This window comes from Corvus hawaiiensis, chromosome 4 (assembly GCF_020740725.1).
Source record: "Corvus hawaiiensis isolate bCorHaw1 chromosome 4, bCorHaw1.pri.cur, whole genome shotgun sequence".
Classification (NCBI taxonomy): Eukaryota; Metazoa; Chordata; class Aves; order Passeriformes; family Corvidae; genus Corvus; species Corvus hawaiiensis.
Window position 1 is genome coordinate 74,194,587 of NC_063216.1, and position 23,364 is coordinate 74,217,950.

A 23,364-nucleotide genomic window follows, 5' to 3' on the forward strand; every position below is an offset into this window, starting at 1 on the left:
CCCACAAGGTCAGTCCTTCAGGCGCTCCAGTGCGACTTCCCCATGGGGTCACAAGTCCTGCCACCAAACCTGCTCCAGTGATGGGCTGGGCTGTGAGCAGCAGCAGGTCCATTTTGGAGCTGGCTGACTTTGTCTCTGTTGGATGTGGGGGAGGTGTCCAGCGGCTTCTCAGAGAAACCCCTGGAGCCCCCTGCTACTAAAACCTGGCCCCACAAACCCAATACACTTTGTGTTCTGAGTGGTGGCCTGATTTCGTACCCAGTAACCTGTGTATAGCCCATACCAGATGTAGATGGGGCTGAAATGGAGTTAAACTTCTGCAAACCTTTTGCAAGATTGGCAATTAGAATAGAAGAGTGGGACATGAATGAAGGCGTCACTGAGAGAAAACTCAGTGCTGCATTGTTTGGCTGCTGCTGCAAGTCAGCTTGGACGTTAATTCAGGACTGTCTGCAGGATGTGCTCTTGCAAGTGATTGTTCAGGAAAGATGGACTTTGAAAATGGAACGAGTAGAAGGCACTCTGTGGGGACCTTGATGGATTATTGTGGAGTTTAACAGCAGGTGTGGGATTACTATGACTCTGGTTGAAATGTATTCTGTGTACAGCAGTGACCAAAAGAGATTTCCTGTGATGAAAATACTGTTCATAAGGGCTGGGAGAGGTGTGCCGCTCTCCTTTTTCCTGGCTGGTCAGTTTAGGACTGGTGTTCTCCTCCCCCTCCTCTAACTTCCTGCCACCATGTCCCAAAGGTTATGCTTTGAGCGGTTAAATGCTGTCTTAATTGTATTAATTTATTGTGTCATAAAACATCATTTGGCTTTTTATTTTTTCCTTTCCCTTTAGGGACGTGAGGGTGCTCAGATTGAACCGTGGGAAGATGCTGACTACCGTCTTTACAAAGTCACAGACAGATTTGGGTTTCTACAGTAAGTAGCGCAAGCTTGGAAAGAAAATAAGATTAAAAGTTTGCTACTATTAATATTCAGGCTCTTTATTGTATTACCTATTTGGTGAAAGTATTACTATGCCTTTTAATAGGTATTTTGGCAATTGCTGTGTAAGTGTTACTACTGGCTAATCTTTCACTGTGCTTTTCAGTTCAGTTTCTATCTGTTTTTTTATTTCTGTAATTTGATCCTGCATAGGGAACGGAATTCCTATTTTTAAAACAGGAATAGTTTAAAATAGTTTTAAAATACTCTGGAATGAAAATTGATAGTCTACAAAAAAGATATTTCAAGCTGAATTGCAGATAAATTTTGGTTGTGAATAACTTAGTTGGATGTAAACAAACTTGAAGTTCTTGGATTTATAAAACTTTTGTTAAAATTTTTATTTTTAAAAAGATCCTAACATATTATGGTTACTCAATGGTTGTATACAAGCAACAGTTTATCTCAGTCCTTCAAAGATCTTTTAGCTGTATATATTTTTTAACCTTACTGAAATCTCTGCTGATTTGGGACCTAATGTTGAATCTCAACTTTAAGTCAGAAAATGCCAGAGTCCAGATGCAGTTCCCCTATAGGTGCCTCCATTGTAACATAATCTGTGCCTTTTTGGCAAATAGAAGATTAGAGCATTAAATTGTATTAGGGTTTTTGTGTTTGGCAGATGTAAATATCCAGCTTGCACAAACTGAACACAAGCTGACTTGCTGCTGTTGATAATATTAGGGCTCTCTGATGTTCTTGATGTTTGACATTTTGTTTGAATACATGAAATGCAGTTTAAATCCAGAAAAATCAGTGATAAGTGGAAAACTCAGTAATACCCATGTAATTTATAGTACTGGGAAGGGGGGATGCGTATGTTCTGGTTTTTGCGGCTTTTCCCCTCTCTCTTCTTTCCTTTTTGCAATGTTAGTGTTTTTACAAGCTGTCAGTTAAAAAGCCATCTTTACCTGCTTATGCATCATTGGGGTGAGTTAATCTGATGTGTGACATTCAGAGAGATGTGTTTTACACACAGAGGTCCTTGTGTTGGTAAACCACAGCTGCAGCACAACTGCCTGGTGGTGTAGCTGCAGTTGTAGCACTCCTAATGGAGAATGGATGTCAGAGTTACTTTTATTTCTTGGGCAGAAGTAATGGAAGCCACTGCAGGGTTCACCTCAGACTTTGGTATCCTTGAGAACTCCTGAACTTTCCCTGTTACTTGTATTGTGATACTTGAATTTTTATGTGTAAGCTATAGAAGATTGTTACTCAAGTCCTCTCCAGTTGCTGCTGCTGTCAGTCATTACCCCAGACCTCTTCCCCAGGAACATCTTTATGCACCAACGCAGAATTAATTCTCTGTATAATAGTCAACTTCAAGGGATGAAAGCCAAAATATTTAAATTACATAAAGACTGCACATGTTAGCAGCGTATGCAGATAATCTGTTCACTAATTGTGCCTATTTGTAGCTTGTCCATGTCTTGTTACAGGGCAGATTTCACCTGGGAGTGTTCTCAAGGCTGCTTTATGATTGTTTAAGATAAATTCATTGCAAATGATATTTTTATTTTCCTGAGAAGAAAAAGTCTCTCCTAATAGAAGAAATATCATTAGAATAAACATACCAACTGTTTTGCCCTGAAATGGCAATTTATACTGCACTATAGATTTTAACTATGGTCTGGGTCATCTGTGCTGTCATACTGGGCCTGCTGTGTCTGAAAGAAACGTCTGTTCTGTGAGAGTTTGACATGCAGCAGGACGTACCAAAAGCCTCAAAAGGTTATCATCCCTGAGAGCCACAATTCCTTACGACCTATGAGGTGTTTACAGTATAAATTAGCAAACAGGCTGATGCACATTGAAAACAAAAAATCTGGGGGCAGTACCAAATTTACAGTGCCGTAGTTAATGTCTGCAGGGATTTGTAATCTTGCTTGTATTGACATCTTAAAATAAGATAACTAAGTAGCTGAGAGATGTCTTTTGTATCAGAAGGGTGCTGGGTGTGAGGAACCAGACAGAAAATTAGGGCTTGTTTTCTCAAGTACAGTAGGCTTTGATTACTATCAGTAGTTTTCTCTTTCTCCTTGTCTGTGTCCTGTTTGCAGCTTTCCTTGGCTTTGTGAAGGGGCATTCAAAGTTCAGTTGATTGCTGATAGGGCAGAAAAGATAATTTTGAGGGAATGAAACACTCAGGCTGCCTGTGTAACTTGCTACTGGGTAGAAGATGGGAGAATGTAAAGACTAGAGACATTAAAAGAGTAGTTTTGGTCTAGATCTGCAATTTTTCTGGTGTCCCAGTGTCCTTGTTTGTGTGTTAAAGTGGGAATTTGTAAACTTGAGGAACCTGAAGACTTAACATTTCTATTGTCTTCCTGCCATACCTGTAGAAGTGGGCTCAGGTTCTCTTCAGAGAACAGACTGAGAAGTGGAGGGAAAGTACCTTTTTATTTAACAGTGGAGAAATGGGATTGTGATTGGAAACAGATTTGACATTTGCCTTCAAGTAAAATAGGTCACTTTAACCTTCTTATAAGACTCTCTGTTGATGTATCTGGCATCTTTGAGTGGTTCTAAGTGTTGTAGTATTTATTGTTTACAATAGTTAGAATCATCTTTACCCAATACTGTCTTAAATTTATAGTAGCTGCTGCCTTCAGAACACAATTTGTTTGTTGCAGTACTTTATTTTGCAGTTCTGCAAATGAATGTGAATGTTGTAGTTAACTTTGGATATTAAAAAGAAATTGGTGTGGACAAGTTATTAAGACAGCTATTTAAAACAACAACAAAAAATAGCTGAGTTAATACCTAATGAATTTAGGGAACAAGAAAGTATGTTCAGTGAGAAGTACCAGAGCATTATAATAACGAGACTTATTTGAAATGAGTTAAGGGAAGTTTTAGGGGGAAGTTGGATGTGGGACAAAGGTTTTCAGCAAAGCTAAGCTGTGAAATAACCTGTGGGGAGCCCAAGGGGACTGTCTCCTGAAATGTTTAACACCAAAGTGTACAAAAAAAAATACAGTCATGAGGAGTTTGTTCAGTGGCACTGACTAAATTGTAGGAGCTATGAGCTACTCTGCTGAAAACATAAATTGTACAGTAGAGGCATGCAGGAACCAGGAAGAGTGAAACTCTCGTTACTGGCTAAAACGTAGAAAATTTGGCCTTTACCAACTACTGTTGTTGCAAGGCTATAAGGAACTGGTGGGTTGTTGTTTATTTAAGCCATGTGGTGTTGCAGGCAAAGCAGACTCAACTTGGGGATTTTTTTTTCATAACTTACTGCCAAATAACATGACATTCTGCTTGCTGATTTGGATGCTGGGTAGGAACACTCCAAACCATAACACTCTAACAGGCACCTGGAGGAAACACCTGTCTCCCCTCTGCCTCCAGGACAAATTTCCCTTGCTTTTTGTCATGGTTACCCTTGGATCACCCCAGTTCCTTCGGTGAGGTGGCAGGCAGTGCAGGAGCTCCTGCACACAATTTCTTTCTGCTGCTCCTGGCTTCTTACTTATTTTCACCTACTGCTCCTTGTCTTACATGTCTTTCCCCACCCGGGCATGGTGTGCCTCCCCACTGGGAGTACATCTCCAGTCATGCTCTCAGCATCCCCTTCCACATGTCTCTTCTGTCTCTCCAGTTAGTATTGTTCCTCTTAATTAATACAGACTTTTTTCTGCCAAGTGCTGTTGGTCTTCCTCAGTGACACCTGGTATACATGGAATAGTATATTGAATTAATACATCAATTAAGTAAATTAAATATTCCTATTACATGGAATAGCCTATTAAAACTTCACTCTTCACTTTTGTAATATTTCTTTCAGAGAATCCCATGTCAGGGAGCTTGTCTTAGTCATGACCACAAGTATTGACAGAGCAGACCAGCATATTTTATACAAGTGCAGTGTGGTTACCAATAAACCTAAAAATATTTAAAGGGAAAAAAAAGTCACTAATATCCCTTCCCCAGAAAACCTCAGTCATGGTCCTTATTCAGTGCAATTTATTTTGCAGTAAAAATCCTGCTGCTGATTTCATGTGACAGTGCAGGAATGCTGAGTAGTCAGGCTGATATGAAAAGTGCCATTCAGTTTTAAAAGGAACATTTTTTCCTCTGAAGTCTAGCACCAGTGTCTGTATATACAATCTGCCACTGTTTTGATAAGATTAGATATTCTTTCCTAGAAAGTGCAGGAGATGGGTGCTTCGTGCTGTGCCTGTAGCTGATGGAAGTCTAGCAAACCATCTCGGGGGACTCCTGGCGGGCTCAGATAAGCCTTAGCCTGTAATAGATGACTTTTGCAATCAAGCATTTTAGGAATGGGAGAAATGCCGAAGATCTCTTCACAGATAGTCATAAAAAACCCCTGTTTTGGCTGTTTTTGGAAATGAAAAAGGCAGAATGTGTTTGATATTCATAAAAAACAAGGGGTTTGTTTGCTCAGTTTTTTATTGTTTCTTTTTTTTTCTTCTTCTTGGATATGTTGTATCTTTTTGGTCAGCATTATGTGAATTTTGACCCTGCACCCCCCAAAAAAGCAGTTCCTCTCTGTCCTATCTTGGAACCTGGCTAAATTTTAAAGCAAATGTCGTCAGTATTTTTACTGTGGACTCTTCTCTTGTCAGCCCTTTTCTTTACCTTGTAGATACTTCTACTTGCATTTTTTCTAGCAGTCATTGATAAGGGAATAATTTCAGGGAAAAAAAGCTAAAGGAGTTTCTGAGTGTCTTGAAGCTCATAGCAGGCATTCCAGTAATGCCTCGGGATCTGGGATTTCCCCCTTCCCCTTCCTTGAATTCTTTAGTTGATTTTGGTGCTGCTTTGGAATGGTTAAAAAAGCTACTAGAATAAATACCTTATTCCTTGGGTGGTGACAAGTTCCCTACTACACAACTAAGAAGGTTTTAAAAGGTATTTTATTTTTTCAAACTGACAGTTTATGTAATATCTATATTGATTTGTCTATTTAGAAGTGACAATTTTATGAGTTATTTTTATAGCTAAAAAGTTATTAAAGGTCTTAAGACAGTAAAAGAAACCAAGAAATTCAAATGACAGTCAATATTTTTATAAGTAAATAAGAATTTAAGCTTTAACTGACTGTCATCAAAGCACGTACTTAAAGATGTATTTTTCTTGAATATATCCTTGTATTTATTTTTTGTGAAACTCTCCAGTTATCTACAAGGGCAAAACAGCTTTATTCCCTCCCCTTCCTCCCTGCCCCACATAATGTTAAGGTTGAGCATTGTCTGATTGAAGTTTGCAAAACAGCCCAAACTTTGTGCGTGATCCTGAAGTAGGGTAGAAGCTGAGAACAGCATTTTGCAATTGTGAAGGTCAACACCAGTTTAAAGAGCTGATCCTCTTTGGAGCCTTTCAACACCAGGCCAAAAGTCAGAGCAGGATAAGCCAGACGGCCTCGGTGTCTTCCTAGGATGGCACAGAAAGCTAACATTTGAGCCAATCTGAACAGCATCTTCCTGCACTTAGGTCACCACACTAATGGTCAATGCACTCCAGGTCCTGAGAGGCTTTGTACTGAAATCCGTAACGCATTAAACAACATCCCCCCTGAGGAAGAAACATCAGCAAGGTTCATTTGTTTGGTACCTGTTGGAACTACTGATTTCAGTCCTTCGATCAGATGGTGGCCACGCAAAAGTATTTAAAAAAAATAAAATGTCCCACACTTTTCATTTTTAGCTGGCAATTAGAATTTACATTATGTGGTCTTATATAAGCATCTTTGTGTGTGTATATTCTTGGTGATTCTTTTATATTTCTCTCTCTGTACAATCACCCATCTGTGAGGGAGGTGTTCAGTTTTCTTTTATAACAGAACTGTTCAAGGCCACAGTTTTGTTTTTCTAAGTAAAATAAAAATAATACTGGTTTTTGGAATTTGGGGCAGGTACAGTTCAAGTCCTCATTGGGAAATCTGGATTCTGACTTAAATACTCTGAATAATATATTGTGGAAAGTGTTTTAAGTGTTCACACCTTAACAGTTATGAAATAAAAATGGCAGAAGAAACTGCAATTTATTTACTGCAACTTTACAAGAACTTTTTCCTTCCCATTGCTCTCTGATGAATGCCAGTCACGGAATTGTTCTGGTAACTTTGTTGATGAGCTGTGAAAATCAATGCAGCCATGACATGATTCAAAAAATTAAAAAGTACTTTTATTTCTTCAGCCTGCACTGTAGGAGTTCTTTTCAGACTTTGTTATTATCAAGGTTTGTGTTAACTTACAGTAATAATTGTTATCTTATAGCAGTAACCAGTATTGTCAGATTTTGTGTTCTGACTTGGGTGATTCAGTTTAAACATGTTTTTCCTTTTACTGCCTGCTCAGTAAATGGAAACTGGGGATGTATATTTACTGTGGCAGATGCTCTTATGGTGATAAATATTCCAGGATCAGCATAGTGAGATTGGGCAGATTGGAGGTTTATTTTGCAAGGTTGTTTATGTGGGTTTTTATCCCCTAGGGAATAAAGAGTGGTACAATAGAAGTACTAGTGGTAGAAAATACAGATGTGTTCTGCCTCTCACCCCATTCATGAGGCTCTCTCCAAAATTTAGGTTAGATTCTTGTGCTACTCTTGCAGTGTAGCTCTGTTCTGATTCTGATGGAATTGTACCAGTTCACAGCAGCTGAGAATGTGACTCATACCCTTAGTCTTTATCCCATGAGCCTGTTAAAGCAGTGAACATGTTTTGAGAATAGTTTGCTAATGATGGAGATTATCACATTGCCAGAGGCGCTTTTCAAATACCAGAATTTATTATTTCTTTTGCTGAGATAGAGACCTACCTGCTCTTCTCCATCAAACTTCACTCTTTAAAAAAACCTGCATTTTTATTAGCTCTAATGCATTTCTACAGCATGCTCCAGAAACGAATTAGGGGAGCAAGGAAAGGGAGAGCTCAGTCAAGGATTGAGCTACTCCATTAAATGCCTCCAAATAAAACTATTGATTACTTTTTTCCTCCAGTGTTATTATTTTACCCTGAACTTCTTGATAGGGAGCAATATGATGAGCAACCGCTTATCCCCTCTTGGATTCTATTTCTTGGTAATTTGTATGTAGCCTTGCTGGAAAATAGTCTTTATCTCTGAAGTATTCTGTGTGCATTCCTTAATATTTTTTTCCATGTGCCTGTTGAACCACATGTCCATAAGCAATAACTCTTGCACAGCACTCCCTGCTGATTTGGGTGGGTACACGAGTGAGTTCTCTCCAGATAAGAGCTGTAAGGACAGGTCTCTGAGGGTTCTTGGCAGCAGCAGAAGTTATGCTGAGATTTTGGGTAATAGCAGTTAAAAAAAGAAGCATGGTTAATGTAATTTGGTAATAATCAAAGTAGCATTCAAAAAATAGGGATTTTATATAATTTTAGTTTCAAGTTTTTAGTAGGAGAGACATAGAATCATCAGGGTTGGTAGAAACAAGCTCATTAAGTCCATCAGTACACCCAGCACCATCACTGTAACCCCATAACCACTAAACCACATCAGCCAGTGCCAGATCCAGAAGCCTCTTAAACACCTCCAGGGATGGTGACTCCACCGCCTCCCTGGGCAACCTTTTCCAATGCCTGACCACCCTAAGAGTGAAAAATTTTTTTCTAATACCTGATCTAATCTCCTCTGTCTCAGCTTAAGGCCATTTCCTTTTAAGGCCATTAAGTCTGCATCGGAGTTTAAGGAAGGAGCTCCAAGGCTGCTGGAAGAGTTGCAAAGTTACTGTTCACAGTGACATGGAGCCACAATTCGTAATTTTCTAGGCACAGTAAATATTGCCAAACATGTTAAGTGATGTGGTGATGTGCTAAAATGGCAATGAAATGTTTATTCTTAAGAGTTCAATTATAAATGTGAATCTTACTGCATTTTATTTATCCTGGTCATTCAGCAGGGACTTGCTGTCATTTTCCTCTTCTCAGCTTTGTGAGACAGGGTCAGACCCTCTTGTCGGGAGAGTGGCTAAACTCTTCCCTCCCTCGGGAAGAAGTGTGCCAAGTTCAGCCTCTTTCAGCTGCCAAAGTCAAATACTTATTAAAAAAAAAAGTTCAGATCTCTCTTTTTAAAGAAAAGTTGTGTTTCTCTTCTCTTTCTCCTAAATATATGAATCTGCCTCATTTTGACTGTCTAGAAATTTTATGTGGCATTATAAAGATTTACCACGGGAACTCCACTGAATTCTCTTCTCTTCACTGGAGTTTTGCTTTATGTGTCATGGATTCTGCCTTCAAATATGTGATAACACTTGCCTTGACTGATTTTGCTGCGAAATATTCATTGCTAATCATACTGAGGAACTGCTGTTAAAAAAAACCCCAACCACAAATCTCAGCTCTATTTAACATTCTTTCCTTTTGCCCTAATATACCCTGAGGATATTATCTTTATTTAAGGAGAGAAGTGGTAGTTTTCTTGGGTTAGTAATTGAGATTCAGAATGCTTTTTTTAGGTCCATCTTCCTAGCATTAGACAAATCCTTTCTTTTTTTTTTTTTCCTTTGCATGCTTCCACAGGAACTACTTCTAAAATAATATTTTAATTGTATTTCTGTCTGACAAAACCTGTTTTGAAAACACAGCAAACCCACTGTTTTCCAGTTATGGAATTCCTGATAAGTTGAAATGAATCCCTGCTTGCTATGCCGTTGTGAAGTGGTGAGGCTGTGTCAGAGACCAGGGTAGATGGGTAATTGTATTTAAACATCCTTGACAGTGGAAGAGTACATTGGACCTGCTGTAAAATTTCCTTAGTCCTGTCCATTCTGACTGAGTTAACAGCTCTGCTTCCTTGATGGACAATGAACATTTTTCTCTGAATCTGTCTGCGCTCGTGGTAGTGGTTGTGTTGTGACTCTTCTCTTTGCATTAATGCATTTGAACTTGTGTTCAAAAGCATGAGCTGTCCGTGGCAATTTGCAGTATTTTCTTCCTTAAAGTGAGGTCTTATTTTGCAAGAGCATGTGGTCAGAAGTGTTGCTTTAGAAGGTGTTTTGGTTACCACCAGGAACTCTTCAGTGTCTTTGTTGTTCACTTTTTCTCAGGCTTGCTACTTTCACAAGTATTCTTTGTCAGCCTGATGGTGAAGATTGGCTGTTTATTCAAAGCTGTTTCAGGAAAATTGTCTAAACCAGACCTAGCAAAGGGAGAGGAATCAGCTTCTCTCAGCTAGTCACCTGTGAGCTTTACAGCTGTATATATTTGCACATCACTTGTGTATTTAGTGGTAGGACTTCACCAGGAGGAGGAAGTGCCTTGAAGTTACGTGTCTAGAAGTTACCAATGAATTTTTCTGCGACTTGGACTGTGAATTTAATTTTTTTTGCAACTGTATTTAAGATGATGTTCTCTTTTATTTTTTGTCTTCCCTTTCCCCTTGTCTTATCGTGGTGATCTAGTGTGTGGTTCTTCTCTTATATTCCCTTCATGCAGGTCCTTCCTGTGGAAGGAAGAAGTGTTCTGTTGTTATTTTCTGTAACTCAGAATGGTATGGTCTTGTTTTTCCTTCCTAAAACTGTATCACAGTGTTAACCCATTTCTTTGGCTTGGCTTTATTCTAAGCTTATTCTTAGGACTAGAGTTGAAATTTGAATTTTATATCCATTCTTTCAGCTGAGGTAGTCCAGGCTGTCAGTTCAGCAATCCTCTGCAGATACAGAAGGAAATGAGGTGAATGTAATCCTGCAGATTTGATGGCAAACACAAAAATAAGCTGCAGGATAGTTCTGCCAACTGAGGACAAATAATGTGTTTTTTTGTTAACAGCTGCTGCTACTTGATTTGAGTAAAAGATCACCCACTGTGTACTAGGAATTCATAAAGTACTTCCTTTTATGAAAAGAGCTATTAGGTAGCAGAACTGAAAAAAATGATTGAGTACGTTAATATAGTTTAATTTATACAACGTTCATAAAGCGATATGCAGTGGTTTTGAGTTACTGCTTAAGCTTTAAAACATACATATTTAGCATAATCATTATTACCTCGTATATTTCCTACTAAATTTTGCATTTATAGAAGATTAAAGTAACTGAATGTAGGAAATGGCCAGAGTGTGTTTCACTGGCACAGATTAAGGATGCTAAAAGGGGGGACAGTTTGTAGAAGTGCAAAGATGCTGCTACTCTAGACCCAATGAAGGACCCACCAAAATGGGATTCGAGACCACTGACGTTTATTTCCTGAAAGAAGCAAGTGTAGGTACATAATGCTGTGAGCTTCAGCAGTGAGCAAGTATGTATTGCTGGAACAATACCATCTTAGTTAATTTATGTTGGAATAAGCTTTGCATAGTGCAGGAATTTTAATGCAGATGAAGCTGCCAGTATGCAAACCATGGATCGCTGTTAATTTATGGTGTAAGTGATCTGCACGGGAAGTAACCTTCAAGCGGTACTTCAAAGCAGGAGATATGTGTTTAAGGAGAAAATCCTAGGTGTTTTAGACATTTATCAAATGTAAATTAGAAGCAAGGCATTCTCTTTCATTTTGCCTTTTAGACTAGAGAATTTTAAGGTAGCTTAGACTAATTTTTTTCTTTATAAAAACGAGATTCTGAGAAGACATTTTTAACCTCAGTGTTCATTTATGTACAATTAAAGTGATATCAAAAATCACTAGAAATGCTGATGTGCTCAATTAAGCATATTATAGATTTTCTCAAAGGTTTTCTAATTCCAAGCTGGGGAAACTTTCAAGTTTGCGTATAGAACATACCTTTTCACTAAAAACACAGGAAAACACGTATTTTTAGCATTTGGCAGTGAAAACACAGTTCTATGTTTTTTTTCTATGAATTTCTTGATAATTTTTCATAGTGGCAGTAAAAATTTTACAGCAAAGTCATCTTCTCCCATGCAGCAGAGTACTTTACTAAAAAGTCACCATTTTGAGATTTAGTTGATTTTGATAAAACTTTTGATTTTATTTTATCTCATCTCTCAGAGTGTGCATTGCTTGAGACTTTCTGGACAGGAGCTACATGTTCATAGCACTGTGCTGTGCAAATTGGCAGCGACATCCACAGAATCCACAAATAATAATTGCAAATAAAACCTAGTCACAAAATCACATGTGGTCCAACCTTTTGCCAGCATTAAATTCTTTCTTGCAGCATGTTTCCTGGTAATTATATTGTGGAATATCACATTGGTTTATCCCATATGTTAATTAATTGCTTTGGCTTGCTTATGAATTTTAATAAAACTTCTGAAAGCTGTTTTTTAATCTGCTGTAGTCACTACCCCCATACTGTGCAGAGGTTGTTTGGTGAAAATTCCAAGTGGATGATTACAGTAGCAGAGCTCCAATTATTTTGAGAGAGAGACTCAATGAAATTTGTGAGTTTGTAAGTAAATTGTGAAATACAAAGAAGGAAGCGAGCCACAGAATTTTGTATGTGAAAAACAACAGCTTTCTTACCTTCTCCTTAATATTTTCAGAAATCTTTCCCATATATTATTGGCTTTGAAAATAACACTTTTGCTTTAATTTCCTTTCAAAAGCTGGAAGATTAAAGCAATATTCATAGTCAGGATTCCTCTTGAAAATTATGTTGAAGGTGTGATTCTGTTGCAAAGTGTTGTTGTACACATCCATAATACCACATATTGCCCAGACAGCTTTATGTGCCGTGTATCAGACACTGAGGGGGAGGCAGACCTAATACAACACCTTGTTGTGTGTTTATTGCTGTAGAATTGGTTTCCCAGTGTGAATATACTCATTTTTTTGTGTCTAATAAAGCCATAGATTTCTACAACTCACTCTTGACAAATCACACAATTTAAAACTGTACCTATTTGGGAAGATTTTACTTTTTCCTAATACATCTGGATACTGTAATGGTGGAAGTTGTTACTCAGCAATCTGAGTTTCTTGAGTTTCATGTTGTACAGCAAGACAACTCCACTTTTACTAAAGCTCTTTGTGTTCAGACCTGTCAAGTGAATTCTTCCCCTCATACCTTACCTGTGCATGATCACTCTTAAGAATTTATTTCACATCAGTTTTGGTTTTGACTTTTATACCTTACTAATGTCTGTGGATGTTTCACTCAAAAATTTCTTGATCATGAAAGCTTCAAAATGATACAAATGACTGGTTCTTAATTTTTTTTTTTATATTGCCTTTAAAGTAAGTCTCCTGGGTAACAGCAAGTATGTTTTCCTCATGGATTAAAAAACAGTGCATCACAAATGATAAGCTGAATGCACAGCATTTGTTTCTTTATGGTTAACTCAGTGAGACCATGAAGATCAGTGTTCTGCAAAAAACTTATCCTATGTTACATTTAAAATGTGACACCAGATACGATTTCAAAATACTTTTCATTTAAAATGAAACTGTGCAGTGGTACAAGGTGATGCTATTGCACTTAGAGTACTTTGAGGAGAGCATGAGAAAATTACTGAGGATAGTGTGAGAAAACTTTTTGCATAGGCACTGCTTTACAGGTTTTATGTGGATTAAACTTTTTTAGTGGTTGTTTTACACTGAGTTCAGTAATACAGAAATATTGAATGTAATTGACTTTTTTATTAGATGACTTGTGTATATCACAGTTATTCCCACAAATGTTTCCTAATAATGAGCCTCAAAGTTCTTCACAGTGCCCTGGCCAGTTGTGTCTGGGTTAGACAGACTAGAGCCAAGTAGAGAGGGTTTTTAAGCAAGTGCTGTGTTCTGAAATAGAAATTGAGAAATAAAAGTACTGTGTAGCAAAAGATTTTGAACATTGCAATTCTTTGGGCAATTAAGCTTTGTAGTATATCTGGTCTTCTTGTGGTCAATTTTTGTCACTTATTTTTTCCCAGTGAAAATTTGGTTGTCAGGCCTTGTCCAGCTTGTGACTATGAAGAAATTAATCGATACTCTGGAATTCAGAATTCTGGGGTGATTGGTATACCAAGGTTACTGATCATTGCACTAAATACCTTCCACCCTCAACTGAAGCTGCAAAGGACAGAGGAGGCTTTACATTTCTTAAACTTAAGCCGAACTAGAAACAGGAAAATTTGGTGATTTGAATCAGCAGGGAACATACTTGGGATTTAAATACAAATGTAGGAAAGGAAAAAATCTGTTGAGTGTCTAATACAAGAAAGTCTTTCCTTGTGTTTGTATTGAAAAAATACATCGAAGTGCTGTTTAAAGATGACTGATTTAAACAGCAGCAGTGGGTAGGGGACTGTAAGCTTGTTAAGTCTTAGACTTTTCAGTTTATTTCAACTACCACTGTTACTCTGGGAGGCTAATTACAACACATACTGTAATGGTCAAAGCCATAGATCTGCATATTTAATGTTCTGAAGTGACAGATATTTATGCATTTGACATAGTTTCTTTTTTTTAAGTTTTCTTGAAACATTCACGAAAACCTGTGTTAGTCATTGTAGTAGGTTTAAAGATGTAAGATCCATTCATCCCTTACAATGCAATAAAAAAAGGCATTTTCAATCAAGTCCAATAAATGAACTCTTGTGTCTTTGAACTTACAGACCTTTTCACCAGAAAGTGGGAGTAGTTCAGCCTGAAAGATGGGAAGATGGCTTTGGGCTGGTGCTGCAGATCACCACCAGTGAGGACCAAGGGTGGATATCAAGTTCCAGTCAAACCTTGGAATCCAGTATTTACTTTCTTCTAGTGAGAGGTCTTTGAGGAGCCTCCTAGTAGAATGACTATCAGGCAGCTTACCGCAGTTGTGATTTGATCTTGCAGTGTTTTGCAGCTCCTAGACGTGTGGACAGTATCTTCAGTCCTCTCTCTTAGTGCTCGATCTCCAGAGCTGCTTGGCAGTGACAGGCAGAGCCCTGAGCTGCTGTTGGGATCCTGTATGGCTGCAGCTGGGAGCTCTTGTCTTGATGGCAAGGCACAGGCCAGGTGTGGTGATTCTTAATTCCTGGCTCATTCAACAGCTGACTTTACCTACTTCAGATTTTACTTTAGTGCGGACAGCAGAGTGTTAAGATCTTTTTTCTGCTAAGTGAGACCTTATATTCATGACTTCAGTTAAAAGCATCCCTGTGACTCCTCTTTTGGATATCCAGGATTGTATGGTTCCAAGCTAATGATGTTAATCACTTCTGTTCTCTCTGTATCCCCTAAATGCATATTACTTGAGCTATTAAAGGAAAACAGTCATCTTAGGGCAGGATATGGCTATATTATGTTAATATTGTTTACTACTTCCCATTATTATTTGGTGAAGTATGCAGATAAACACCATGGAGAAATGCAAGTTTACATAGACTGGGAATGGTTGGAGAAGATTAATTTTTAAAAGAAAGAATTAAGGTGTAACAATATTAGATTGGCTGGGCTGGGAAAGGAAGGGGAAGATGCATCATTATAAAGAAAAAATAGAAGGTACAATAAAGTAACAGATTTGTAGACATCAATTGATTTTGTGTCTGTTCCTACCTAATAATAAAAAAACCTCTTAAGATTCTTCTGCATAGAAAACACGTACACTAAATGGAACTGTATTTATTTAAAATACCTTAGGGGCTTGAGAGAGTTTGTGTGCCTGCTCTTCCTCTTCTTCAATCCTTGCAGGGTAGATTTTAATATTTACACGTATGAGTATATGGGCATAGTTGGTGCCATCTCGTTAGTGGAGAGGGAGATCTCCAGGAACAACTGCGTGTCCAGCGAGTTACTGAGCAGCCCAGGGCCATTCATTTGGCTTCTGCGCTGTTTGCCTGGTGCTCAGCATCATCTTGGGGAATAAAAACATGGGGCTGCCTTAATGTGCTGCTGTGGAATTTCAGTGTAGCTCTGTCGTATTAGTGCAGAGCTGTACAGCTCAAAAAATAACGAGCAATGTGGGCATAAATTTGATGTTGGATTAATTTAGTGTCTGCTTCCCAGGATGTGAGGGCTGCCTTTTCCTGCTCAGGAGGTTCAGCCTGCCTTTTCTTTGTGCATTGATGGTAACTCCCAAAATTAGCAGTGAGCAATTGCTTAATAAATCACTAAAACTCCTTCTCCCTTTGTGAAAAATAGGATTTGATTAATCTTTCATGTGATCAGCTTCCATGCCAGTGTGCAGATAAGCTGTCAAGTGGTACCAGTTCAGCAGAGGAGCTGCTGTGGCCAGTGTGAGTCTGCGGGGATGCGGAGCTGTCAGATCCTTGCCTTTCACGCTGCAGGCAGCACTGGAGGAAAAAGAGTTTGTTGTGTGCACAGCCAGCTGCTGGTGTGACCTCGTAGGGCTGTGAAGAATGAGGCTGCTGTGGGAGGCTCGTGGAGGGTAGGCAGGGCCTGCAACTGTCACTAAAGAATTGGAAATTTTAAGTGATGTGAGAAGGCCTAGCAGTCTTTGTACATCAAACCAGACAACAACCACCCCAAGCAGATTGTATTAAACTGAATTTTTTCTTCCCCTTTGCTTTTTCTTTCCGCTTCAAATAAGCTGAATTTCTAGGTGATATTTGGCATACAAAGAGCCTGCTTTCAGTTACTTGATTTAGTTATATGAGACTGTGCACAATACTGTAATTTTGTTAACATTTACAAATAGCACTGACTAGAGGTCATTTCTAGTGTGTTAGATGTTGATCAGGAGTTTTTTTGATTTTGATGTTGTTCACCAAGAGAACTTTCAGGTATTAGTGAAGTGCTTCTAAATGAAGGAATTACGGTTTTTGCAGTGCTGCTCAAAAGCAACAGTCTTTTGGTTTTAAAATTAATTTCTGGACTGTGGACTGGAAACTTTGACTTGTGTTTGGTCTGTGAAGGTGTTGATGGGAGCAAGTTTTTCCATTGGATTAGGTGGTTTAAATGTATTTCTTTATTCTGTATTTTTTATTCAAATACAACTTCTGAATCTGAAACAGCATCTTATAAATGAAATGAGATTGAATACAATTCAAGCACTTTGCATCAGAGTGTTGTCACACTGACTGAAGCATTAACTTCTGTAGCCTTCCCCAAGGTCACCCTTGCACAGAGTGGATGCAGGTCTAAAATACTGGGGTTTAATGGCCTCGCTATAAAAAGCTGTAATGATGTAGGTATGAGGGTTTTTTTCATAATACCAAGACTCAGTAGGAATTTTAAAAAGTATTTCCAGTGTTTCCTGTGTTGTAGTCCCTTTTAAACATGGTTTTATTGGGTGTGTTATTTTATCAGACCTCTATGGCAGAAGGGAGTTGCTTCTTACAGTCGAGCTGCTGTGTTTTCAGAAGCTGCAGGGGAAGGCAGGCTAACTTGGCATCAAGATGGTCCAGTTACTTTTGAGAGGAAAAACACAAATTTCTTTGATAAGAACAACAGAGGTCGCAGAATGAAACGAAGGTAATGGAAAGTCTGATGATCTATCTGGTCAAAGGTTGCTTTTCAAGCTTTCAATTCCTAAACTGCCTTTTAGGCTTAGGGTAAGAAGTAAAAAGACTTTAAATTTTAGTATTAATTAGGTACCTAGTAACAAAACTAATTTTTTTTTTTTTTTCTGCTACTTCTTCCTGGTTACTTAGAGTGAGTTTTGTAGTTTTGAGAAAATGTGAGTTAGCTCTCCTAAGTCAAGCAAAGTCTCAGAGCCTTTCCTTGAGCACAGTGGTAAAGGAGGAAATACTTTTTTTTTTTTTTAATTTGTAAATCAGCTAACAATAGTATGGTCAAATAAAACAAAAATCGTTTGAATTTCAGTTCAGTAATACAGCAGAGGTGCTTCTACAGAAGAAAAAAAAAGTTTTCTTAAGCTATGCAATGTTTTTCGTAAGTTATGCAACTACTTTGATTTAAAATCCTAGTTCTGTACTTAAAAATATTAGTTGTTCTTTACAGTTCAAAATTCTTGTTCACTTGTTAGTACAAATTGCTGCTGTAAATGGTGACTTGTAAGAACCTATGCAGAAATGATTTTGTGCCAAGATTAACCAAGACTAATATAAACTTTATCTTTGTTTTCAGTCCAGAGGAGCTTCCTGTCCATGATGCGGTGATAGAAAAGGTAAGTCCACTGTCCTCCAGCTTTTGTTACTAGGAAGTAAACATTTACAGATTTACAGCTTTTAACAATATAAATCATTGTGAGATGATTTGGTGAATCGTTTTAGTGATTTGCATTTCCAAAGAAGCACATTCTAAGTCCCCTAAGAGCTGTATCCTTGAGGCCACATTAACTTGCCCACAGATCCCTTGGGGCCCACTCATTCTTACATTTGCTCCTGTCAATGAGATGTGAATATTCCTTGCCCATCATATGACCTAGTGATGGAAATGGAGCTACTTAAGAGCTCACAGCCGGCTCTGCCCTGAAAGAGTGAGAGCTGTGGTCCTGTGCCAGGAGCTGCCATCAGCTGTGCTGGGGGATGGATGATGTGAGCGAGGTGGTGGCACTGGCACTGAGGTGTGCACTGCTGTCCTGAGGAGCGTGGGGTGCTTTGCTGCTTTGGGAAATGGTGACAAGTATCCTGCTGCCACTACAGTGTGGTGACCTCCCTTGTAATGCTGAGTTGCTGAGCCGGGTGTGTTCTGGACATGCAGGTCCTGCTGGCAGCTGGAGCATGTCCTAGTCCAAAAATCCTGCTGCTGCTGGAGGGTACTGGAGAAGTAGTTTGACAACTGATGTGTTGGGAATGTGGAAAGCAATAAAAATAATGGGGAACTGAATTTCTGCCTGTCTGGGCCTAGTTACTGTTGGTATTTCCCCTTGGTCAGTTGGGTCGGTTGCTTTCTCCAAGACCAAATCAGATCAGAAAACTCAAGATAAAATATTTAAAGCTGTAAGTTTAAGTTAGCTCTCTTGGGTGCATAAATCAGTAGAATACACGGAAAAAGGATGTACAAGGAAATACAGTAGAATACAAGTACAGTAGAATACAAGGAAAAAGAATGACTTATTCCAAGGCAGCTCAGCTCCTTGAGTGTTAAGAGCAGCAGTGCTTTGGAAAATTAATTATTTTGAGCTTCATTTATATACTGAAGCTAGTAAGAGATGCTTACTCTAAAAGAATAGAACTTGTAAGTCTCTTTTGTTTTGCCTTGGTTCATGTGTGGTTTTGCATACACAGCCTGAAATAGTTGCATTTTCCTGCCATGTTTCATTACATTTAATAACACAGTGAGTGTATGTATAATTTCATTTCCATCAGAAGGACACAGCAGGGGGGTGAGTCTCTCAGCAGAAATATTAGGCAGCTTGCAGCTACTATGGTAAATGTATTTTGAAGCTCTGATTCACTGTGGCTTTGTAGTTAGCCTTAAATTATTGGTGGAAATAGTGTCTCAGTTCTCTGTCCCAAATTTTGTTTGTGCTGTCTCAAAGTGTCAGCACAGAAACTGTATTTATGGAGTCAGTGTTAAATTGCAAGTCTAGTGTGTTTTTATAATCATCCAGTGATGCTCCTGCATGAGACTCCTGGTTACACTCCTGATGGTATCCTGACCTCTGCTGGTCTGGGCTTTATCTGGCTTCTGTCAGCAGGGTTTGAATCTTTGCAGTTTTCGAGATTACCATTCATAAGGATTACTGTGTTATGTTAATGCAGGCTAAGATTATGAGCTTTTGGTGCAATGGCTTTTGAAGTTGCTTACTTGGCAGAAGTATTCATGCTTTCCTTTTGCCTTGTGAATTTTAAAAAATATTCCTAACTCAAGTTTTCATTTCATTTGCAACTTATGTAGAAGGTTGATATCCTTGTGAATTTGGAGTCTGGTCTTCAGATAAAAACAAACTTATGCTGGAATTGGCTGGGATTTCTGTGTGTTTTTGTGTGTGTGTATTTTTGGTCATAATACCTTTACTGTGCATTAATAGTTATAATTAAGGATTTTGGTGCTTCATTACTTTGCTGCACATTTGATGCCTTAAATGTATCAAATCAGTGTCCTTCGTTATGAACTACTTAACCTTGAGATGAATCATACAGCACATCTCAGCTAAAACAAGGGGAGGAAAGATTTTCTGGAGGAAAGGAGTCAGAGAATTGACCTCAGGAAATCTGGAGTCTGTGTCTGACTCTGATTTTGAAGGTCTATGAAATGTTTCTAAGTCATTTTCAGTTTGTTAAGTTTTGTAATTTGATTTGATTTGGTTTACTTGATCATAAATTCTCTGGGGGACAGTGTAGCATGTTCTGTTTTTTTCTGAAGCTTCTGCTGAAGCACGCTTTAAGCCTCAGCCCCTGGCACACGTGCTCTCTGGGAAGGTGGAGTGCTGCACACGAGAGGGATGCTTGCCAACTATTTTTGCTTTCACTAGTGCATTGTTTACTGACATGAGTAGGAAACCAACTCTGCTTCAATTAGGGATTCTGTTACTCTCAATGGCAAAAATGCTTCAAAGTGTAAAATGTACTCAGAAGACAGATAAATGGATTTTTTTTTTTTTTTGGTGACATCTACATGGAACTTGTCTGAAGGAGCAGCAGCAGCGTCCATCTGCTCTGCAGTGAGCTGCCTCAGATCTGTCTGTGTTTTCAGTGTTGTACCTGTTAGACATGAAAGTGAACATAATTCAGGCAGGGAAAGAAGTAGCTAAAAGTTTTCAACAACTGAACACAGAAATAATTGCTATTTTGACTACAGTAGCATCACTTGAGAACGGGGATAAATTGACACAAAGACATAAAAGCTTGAACAAACATACAATTGAAGTGAGCTTCTGACTCAAAAGACCAAAAATCGTGAAAGCAGATCAAACATACAAACAAAAAGACTATGGAAACAGAAAGGGTTTTATTTTTCTTACCAATTATCTGAAGAACTTGTTGAGGGCAGAGACCTTTCCTGACTTCCTGTTATTCCTACAGTCTAAACTGTGCCTAGAGAACAGCTGCTTTAAGAGATGTTGAAAATGCTGATTCCTTAAAGGGGTTGCAAGTGTGAAGGAGAATCAGAAACAGTGTTGTGATATCTGGGAAGCAATAGTTTTTCTAGTCTTCCCCTCTAACATAACTCCTAAGAGACATCTTTTAAATTTTTTTTTAAAAGGCAAGTATTTGAGATAATACCTCAGTACAGCCAGAACCTGAACAGGAATGTGGGCAGTTGATTGCAACATGAGTAGTTAGATAAGGTTGAAAGAGTAGAGGCACTTCTTTTCCCCGTAACATTTTTATACTTGTGTCAGGCTTATATCATTTGAATTTAAACAAAAATAACTTGAAAGCCCAAACCAACTTATTTCCTGGATGTTTTGTGGACCTACCATATAGTTGGGGTGGACCTAAACATCATGAAGTTATACTTCTGCTAATGCAAGGCTTTGGGATCCTGGATTAAAGAGGTTCAGGAAGTTAAAGAAGCCCACTTTATTACATTGATAGCTGAGAAAGAATGAACAAATTCTGATGGGGAAAAGCTAGAACTAAAATTAGGATTCTGTTGGGACAGTAAGTAGTAATTTTCTTTTATATTTTCCCCCAACATTTTGGATGCAATTGACTTTATAAATACTTAATGAAAGTATTAATAACTTTTCAGTATCCTGCGGAGCTTTAAAATTAAACTTTTACATTGTTACGAGATTGAATCACTAGCCATGTGAATATCCTTCCTGTCTTTATTAATCCCTGGATTTGAAGTTGGAGGTAAGGGGGCTGTCCTTTACAATAAAACTAAATTCTTCCTTGTATTCATCTTTGAAGAGAAAGCAATAGCCACACACGTACATTTTTCTGCTTTAACCTTTCCAGTCTGGATCTTCCACTCCAAAGCTTTATGAGAGAGTTGAAGTAGTCTCATTAAAAAATTTAAAAACACACAGCTAACTATTAACTTTGCAGTATAATCAGAGACACTTTCCAAAATGTAAAACTGAGCTGTAAAAATAATTGCGAAAAGTCATCATTGGAGCTAACAAAATACAGATTTTTTACCATGTCGTGCCAAAGCACCTTGAAATTCTGTGGACTAAGATGGCTGATTCCAAGTTGTTGTTTGGTTCCCAAATTTGAGAAGTTGATAGCAACTGTTGCATATTTTTATAGACAGAAGGGCAATCTCTAAGGTAGTAGCTGTACTTGCTAGACTACTTAATGTAACTGCTTATTTTGAGAAGATGGGGTTTGTTTTGGTTTGATTCTCATTCTATCACCTTGTTACTGAAATATTCTTGTCAGTAATAAAATTTGAGCAAATAGATCTTCAGAAGAAATCCTGATGTTAAGTTACCTGGTAATTCAGGTGAAAATATGCCAAGGAGGAGAATTGTGGCAAGGATTTCTAGCTTTTAATGTCTAGAATTAAAGCTTATTCCCATTTCTGCTCCTGCAGTGTCACTCTTGCATGCACTTCTTTTTGTTCCTTTTTAACTTTGTGCCTTTTAAGAAGGGATGGTTTGTGTGATCATCAGCAAACAGAAGCTAATTATGTTTAGGGCAAGTCTGGGTAAAGAAGATAATTTCAGAGACAACTAACTTTTAAGTAGCTTGCAGCAGAAATTATTTGCCTGATTACTGAGTATGAAGACAAATTGAAGTTGTTTTTTTTTTTTTTTTTAACCTGCCCAATGTATAAAGAAGAAACTTCTAGAAATCTTGTCCTCTTAACTTCCTCCTACGAAATACATTTCTTCCATAGTGCTGAAAATAAGAGTTTCTGCTTGGTTTTTGGTTGGCTGGTTTTTTGGATGTCTTAAATGAACTGGTGTTACTCTTTGCTGTTCTCAGATGACTGAATAAAAAGTTCATAATGCTCTGTTAAACTTTTTCTTGTTATTTTGAGAAAAACATAAATAACTTTAAATGCATTCATTTTGGAGATATTAAAATTTTCTAATTCCTTTTCAGCAAAAGCACCTTGAAATTGAAAGGACTACAAAATGGCTTAAGATGTTGAAAAGCTGGGAAAAATACAAGAATAGTGAAAAGGTAAAATTCTGCATGCCTTTGTCATTGGCTGTCACTTCTGAAAGAATGTATACCCTGAAATTAGATTGCCTGTGTTTGATAGCTGAAAGAAACCCAAACCCCACACTGAAAGAATAAGGTTTTTTTGTTCTTCCAAAATGCAATAATACCTAATAACCCAAGAGGAATTACCCAAAAAAATTGGTGCTCAAAAGAGAGGAATTTTGTTCAGTGTGTTCATGTGTGCAAAATAATCTGTAGACAGAGTGGGTTATGTCAGGTGTGCCATTAAGTGCTAAGTACTTTTACTTGTTTTAAAAGCTAGGTAGGGACTTCCATGTGAACAGTTTATTTGCTGGAATTGTAGTCTTGGTCATCTTAAAATTACGGAAGAATTTTGGCTGGAAAAACCTTTCTGGAGAGGCTGTATTCCCAACACTGGGTTCTGGGGGGGGTTTCATAGCTGGTCTTGTGGCTGATCTGTGGATAATGCACAGAATCCCAAATTCAGATTCCTTCTTCTCTTCAACACAGCTTAAGACTTGCATTTTCTTTTGCGGGTACTTTTGATGCTGCT

At 38.2% G+C, this 23,364-nt stretch overlaps 1 protein-coding gene across 5 annotated transcripts in view; it reads left to right on the forward strand.

Annotated features, from left to right (window-relative positions):
* USP6NL (USP6 N-terminal like) overlaps nt 1-23,364 on the forward strand; it is a 112,529-nt gene that overhangs the window by 53,579 nt on the left and 35,586 nt on the right. For all 5 annotated transcript variants that reach the window (XM_048300744.1, XM_048300746.1, XM_048300745.1 and 2 more), the window contains 3 exons: nt 847-929; nt 17,905-17,944; nt 22,728-22,808. In XM_048300744.1, coding sequence (XP_048156701.1) covers nt 847-929; nt 17,905-17,944; nt 22,728-22,808 — 204 coding nt within the window. The remainder of the gene's footprint in view (nt 1-846; nt 930-17,904; nt 17,945-22,727; nt 22,809-23,364) is intronic.